This window comes from Anser brachyrhynchus (genome assembly GCF_964034855.1).
Source record: "Anser brachyrhynchus genome assembly, chromosome: 1".
Lineage (NCBI taxonomy): Eukaryota > Metazoa > Chordata > Aves > Anseriformes > Anatidae > Anser > Anser brachyrhynchus.
In genome coordinates this window covers 27422095-27428094 of record NC_137694.1, presented here as the reverse complement: position 1 = coordinate 27428094, position 6000 = coordinate 27422095, and the positions used below count along the sequence as shown (strand labels likewise).

The following is a 6000-nucleotide window of genomic DNA, read 5'->3' as shown; positions in this document are numbered from 1 at the left end:
GCTGGGCACATGGCAGAGGCCTCCACGAGGCTCACTCTCTCCTCCCTCCCTCCTTCCTCCTCCCAACCCCATATTAATTTATCTTCCCCCCCTCTACGGCCCGCACCAGAGCCCCCGGGCCCCCGGGGCCTCCCCTCGCCGCCAGCCTCCCCCCTGCCCTCCCCAGCCTCCGCAGCCGGGCCTCGGGCCGGCCTCCGGGCGGGGCGGGGCTTGTCGGGGCGGGGCTCCCGATTGGCCGTCGGCCCGGCGGGGCGGGCGGGGATTGGCTGCCGCGCTGCCTTTGTTCGGAGGCAGCGGCTGCCGCAGGGCACAGCGGAAGTTCGGAGCGCGGCGGAGGCGGCGGCTGCGGGGTGCGAGGGGCGGCGGCGTCGCGACAGCCTCGGTATCGCGACAGGCGCAGCGGTGTCCGGCCAGGCGGCGGCGGCGGCGGCAGCATGGACTTGGAGAGCAAAGTGAAGAAGGTAAGGGCGGGGACCGGGCGGGGGTCGCGCCCCGTGGCCGCCCGCCTCCGGTTGAGGGCACGGGGAGGGATCCGCAGGTAAGTGGGGGTCCCCAGGGCTGCTGGGGGGGGGGGGTCTGGGGACGTGGAGACGTGCCCGACCTGGGGGGTGTGCCCGCAGTGCTGGTCCCCGGAGCTAACTTCCGAGCTGGTGTGTCACTGATGAGCATCGCCAGCCCTCCGCGTAGGAAGTGGGGTGGCTCTTTACCTTCTTTGTGCTGTTCTGAGAGGTATTGAGTAGTTGGTTTGGAGGCAAACCGGCAAACGGTGAAGGGTAAGTAGCAGAAACTGCCATATAATCCAGTTGTACCAGGTCTTGTTCCAAAACTCGCTATTTAAAACCCCCAGTGTAGCACTGAGCTCATCAGGGCACGCCTATGAGTCTTTGCTTCGGGTGCTGCTGCGAATTAATTGTAATAAATGAAGTAAAAACAGTTATTTTGTAAGAAGCACTTTAGCAAAGTTTTGTAACAGAGGCTGTGAAAGTAGAAGGAGCCTTGTACATGGATTAAATCTGTACCCTTTCATATACCCTTGTGGGTATATGAGATATACCCGCATATACCCTTGTGGGTATAATTTTCATATGCCCTCGTGGGTATGTGAAATATACCCTTGTGGGTATAATTGTCATATACCCTTGTGGGTATATGAAAATTAGTCTTCTGAAATACACAGTTTATTGATGTGCATGACTTTGTTTCCAAGTTATGTTAAAGTGTAGTAACTTTAAGTGTGCATATGCTCCTTCATATATACCTGTATGGTTGTTCCAACTTAGAAACTAGGAACTGGCTCAGATACCAGAGTAGCTGTACGGCATGGAAGGCTATCAGTTACCTCAGGGTTGAACCCTGCTGAAGAAGGTTAGCCTTGAGTTACAGCTTTCTCTGAGCGATGGCATGACAGAGCTTGTTCACTGAGAGTTATTTGAACTCCAGGAGAGGTGCGTACTTGTGGAAGATGCAGCATTCCTATTCAGAATTTCTCAATCTCAAGTGAAAGTAAATAGGTGGTGTGAAGTATCAATAAAGTTCTGCTGATAATAGAATCCTGGGTTGAATAAACTTACAGCAGGTGAAAGTATGCTTTAAATTGCAGTGTAATTATTGGACAGTCTTGTGTTGAAAGTCTACTTGACTGCTCTTGTCTTACTTTTCTTCATTTGTCCTTCATTCTTTCATCAACTTCAAAGACTTTCTGAATGCACCTAAACAGATGTAGAAGCTGGTGCAATAAAAGAAACGAGCATAGCTCTGTTTATAGAAAATATGAATTATTTTCTATTCAGCTTTACATCATAAAACATCTTTTAGCAGCATTAATAAAGACCTTCGTGTTTGCTTAATTTCTATAAAACATGTTCAGAAAACCACTTTTATTCTTTGTACTTTCTCCCATGTTCACCTCTCCTTATCAAGTTTTTTTCCTTTATAATGTAGGTAAAGCACATTTTCCAAAAGAATAGACAATGATCTGTGTCAGCATCAAGATGAACAAGGAAGCTTTCCAGTGTAAAGTTATGTTCTGTAATAAATCCTTTTTTTTGTTTATTAGTGATATTTACTTAATCAGAGTTTCTTCAGGTTTTGTATGCTGAAATGAAATAATACGTCACATCAACTATGCATTAGCTGCATGTCTTCAGTCTACATCTCCTAATCTCCATTCTATCCCTGTTTGTTTCCTTAACTTTTACTTCTCTCCTGTTTTCTGCCAACTTCCATCTTTCTTGGAAGGTGGGAGAGTATTTTGGGAAGCTTTCAGTCAAGTTTATGAAAGCCACTCTGAGAGAAGCCTCTCTTGAGGTAGAGATGGCCTCATCAGATTTCTGTGTCCACCTCCAGCAGAGGATTAACCACAGGTCAGAGTTCCTACCTCCATCCTTCTGCACTGCACCGTGGAGAGAAATAACTTGAGTTCTTTTATAAAATCTGAAGGGGGAAAAAAAACTAATAAATTCCTGGTGGGCAGGAGTTTCTAAGACTGAACAGAGGAAAGCAGGAATTGCCTCACTGTTACTAAATGCATTGCTGCTCCATTACTCCCCAAACTCAAAAATCGGAATGTAGAAGCAGGCTGTTCAATAACTCATGGATTCAGCTGAACAAAGGGAACTGAGTGCCCAGTGAAGGAGGGTGTGGTGTGGAGGCTCAAACACCCAGCTGATTCTGTAACAAGACAGCTTCTTCCCCCACCCACAACTGTTCCATTATAACTGGGTAATATAATGGACTCTTTCTGCTTCTAGAAAACTTCCAGATGAAGTTTCCAAGGTGACACTTCTAAGATTTTTTCAAGTGTCAGTAGTCCTTGAGTCCAATTTTCAGCTGTGTGCTTCTACTCTGGCTCTTCGGACAACTGCTGTTGGCTTTCAAGGGGTTCTTAATGTACTGGAGAAAAATGTGCAGCTTTGTGAATAGTGTAGCTATATCTAGGTGTCTGGGATTGTACAAAAAAACTCACACTTAGAAAAGTATCTCAGAGTCTATTTTCAGTGTTCACATCAGATTTCTATTTTTTTCCTGATAAAAAATCTAGTGCAGTTGACCTGGCAGGCATTGCTTCCCCTCCAGCAGAGCAATAGACCTGAAACAACTTACCTGTCCTGCAGGAGGAACTACTGCCTCACCTACCACACTTTCAAACCTATTGTTTTATCCGTAAATAAATTATATTTTTGCTGTCATGTGAGAGGAAAAACAGCAGTCATGTGTAACATACCTTGCTTAAGTGTTTGGCTGGAGATTGGATTGCTTGAGCTCAGACTTCTAATTTAACTTCTTCGGTTTAGTTTCTTCTTTGTGCTGTAAAACTCCGCTTACTGTCTTCACAAGTGGCTGGAGGAGGCAAGTCTGCCGTGTAGACTGATGGCTCTTTGGTATGAATCCTGGGTTCTGGACAACCACAGTCAGGAAAAAAAAATTTTGGGTTGAATTTTCGGGACAGAGAATATATGGAGAACATATTAGTCCCTACATGTGGGTATACATATGTAAGTTTTGGAAGCAGTCTGGTTGCCATGCTTCTTAGACACAAAATAAGAACTCTGGCATACATCTAGCAGTGAATAATGTAGGAAAAGCACAGTTGGATGGTAACTTTTTTAGCTATGATGTAAACACTGTCCAATTCCTTACTATTACGCTCTAAAGATGAAGGAGTTTCAGGCTAACTTTCTTTTCCTTACAATGAACTGAATTTGTTGTTTTGTTTTTAGGAGCATGAAGATAACTTTGTACAACAGAGTTGAAGCCTGAGAACAGTAGCTGTAGCTTGGAAAGTGCTTGTGCAGCAAACAGACCACTATTTCTCCCAAATACAATATACACTGTGTTCTTGAACTTCACTTTAGGGGGTATAGGGAAAATGAAGATTTAATGCTTTCTTAGAGACCCTGTTAGAACAGAGTTCGGCTAGTGTGGATTTTTGCCCTGTCTTTCACCTCAGTGAACTTCTTAAAATGAATCAGTAGGTCACAGTCCTGCTGGCAGCATGGTCTCATGCTTTACTGGGCAGAATAAGAATCTGTCATGGAGTCTGTTCTGTATAAGCTTTCATGGTATAATGCTTGCTTTGTAGAAAGAACTCTGTTATGGAAAGGGGGCTAAGGAGCTCAGGGGAAGAGGTGCAACTGTTCCCAAGTGTGGTATGTCTGTGTAGTTCACTATGTGTGTGAGACTGTTTGTTCTGTTATTGTGGAAAACCAAACAGAATTCTGTAGACATCACTAAGTAAACATCTGTAATGCTCTCTGATACATGAATGAGTTAAGTACGCATAGGAGCAAAGTCAACTTTGTCATCTTCTGCAAAGCATGATTTAGTAATATCTGTTGAGTTACACTTCCTGCTGACATCACTGTTTGTTTTGGTGTTACTGCTGTGGAAACCCATGATACAAGAGCTTTTTTCACTGTTTCTTAAGTGTAGTAAAATCAAGGGGGAAAAAAAATCCACATATGAACCTATTTGCCTATGAGGAGAAGTATGAAAGCAAGTATGGAGATGTGAGAAGAACTGGTTAAGTTTGTTTAACAAAAAAATGGAGCAAGTACTTCCTGTTGTGGTTTTCTTATGCGTTTTTTTTTTCACCCTCAAACTTGGCAGGGAAAAGTGTCAATATTGTGTTGATATGAATTGTTGCCTGGAATACCTGTATAAATGCACGCCTTTGCCAAGCTGATATCCAGGACTGACATAAAAATAACAAAGACAGCAAGGTTAAATTAAACCTTTGACTTTTTTTTTCCCTGTGGTGAGAGTACTCCCCAGGTGTTTGACCGTAAAATACCATGAAATGCCTGGAGAGCAAGCCAAGGAACAATTTGGATGCAGGACTGCCTGACTTGTAGGATCAGGTAAAACTTCTTTGCCTGGCATAATCACAAGCCAAGTATAAGTGGTGAGATGGAAAACTAGCATGCTTTAAACTATGACATTCTGTCATTGAAGGCATAACGAGCTGTTTCTGCAAGTGTTCCTGGAAAAAAAAAATATTTCCTCTAGGTAAAACAATAATGCAAGTAGTAACCATGAACATTTTTTATTGCTAAAAGTGGCTAAAAATGCATTCTGTTCACCTCAAGGAAATGTAATGAAAGTGTTCTGCAAATTAATGATTTCTTACTAACAAATACAAAGTTCACAGGTGTCATGGGGTGGATGGGAAATGCACATTATGAAGTATAACACTTATACAGTAAGATATATTTTTAAATAGACACGTTTATATTTACATCTCTGGTCTGTTTGTTTTTAAGCTTACCTCTCCCTTTGTGCCTTGTTTTCAGTTTGAGGCTATCTAGCTTCTGCTTCTGAAAGCATTGGCTTGAGCTGGGGTAGATTTGCAGGTCTGCTTTTGAAAACCTAATATTAGAAGATGCAGCTGGGCAAGAGCACTGATTTTGGAGCAAAATACACATGTAACATGAAAACAAACACTTGAGTTTTTCAATTATTACCCCTTCTTCTAAGCAAGATGAGAGATAATCTCTGCAGCCTAAATCAGAAGAGGCTTTGAACCTGGGAGACGTAATTACAAAACCATCTATTACAAGAAGTTATTTGTGGGGAGCTTTAAGGTACTCAACATTTCTTGTTCTGGAGGTTATCATAAGCCACTAAGCTATGTAAGGCTGGAAGTAACAGGTGGTGGTGACCTGCGTTCTTGTAGTGGATTAGCTTTTTCTAGTGATCCATGCTCCGAAGCCCAGTCCTTCCAAGAGGCATAGGGCTGAGCAGCAGAGGAAGGACAGTAACTGAGTTTGCTCAGCAGCACTGGGTGAGGAATGGTGCTTACTGGGGATTTGTAGACAGTGTTACAGTGCCTGTCAACTGCACTCAAGCTTAGCACAATACAGGACTTTATGAATAAACACCACTTATTTTCTATCTACTTGAGATCTTTAGTAGCTGTTAGTCTTTTGACAGTAGACTGTAGCAGTGTCTTAAATATTTATACTCTGAACTGTTTGATATTCAGCTAAACACATCACAATA

General features: G+C 43.2%; 1 protein-coding gene across 2 annotated transcripts in view; it reads left to right on the top strand.

Moving 5' to 3' along the window:
- The first annotated feature begins 201 nt into the window (after window positions 1–201).
- The window catches only part of TES (testin LIM domain protein), a 28953-nt gene continuing 23154 nt past the window's right edge, over window positions 202–6000 (top strand). Inside the window, exon 1 of one of the 2 annotated variants that reach the window (XM_080557612.1) lies at window positions 202–461. In XM_080557612.1, the coding sequence (XP_080413738.1) occupies window positions 435–461 (27 nt within the window). In that variant the 5' untranslated portion in view covers window positions 202–434. Of the gene's footprint in view, window positions 462–617; window positions 774–6000 lie in introns of those variants that run through there. The other variant, XM_080557613.1, reaches the window with a different exon arrangement.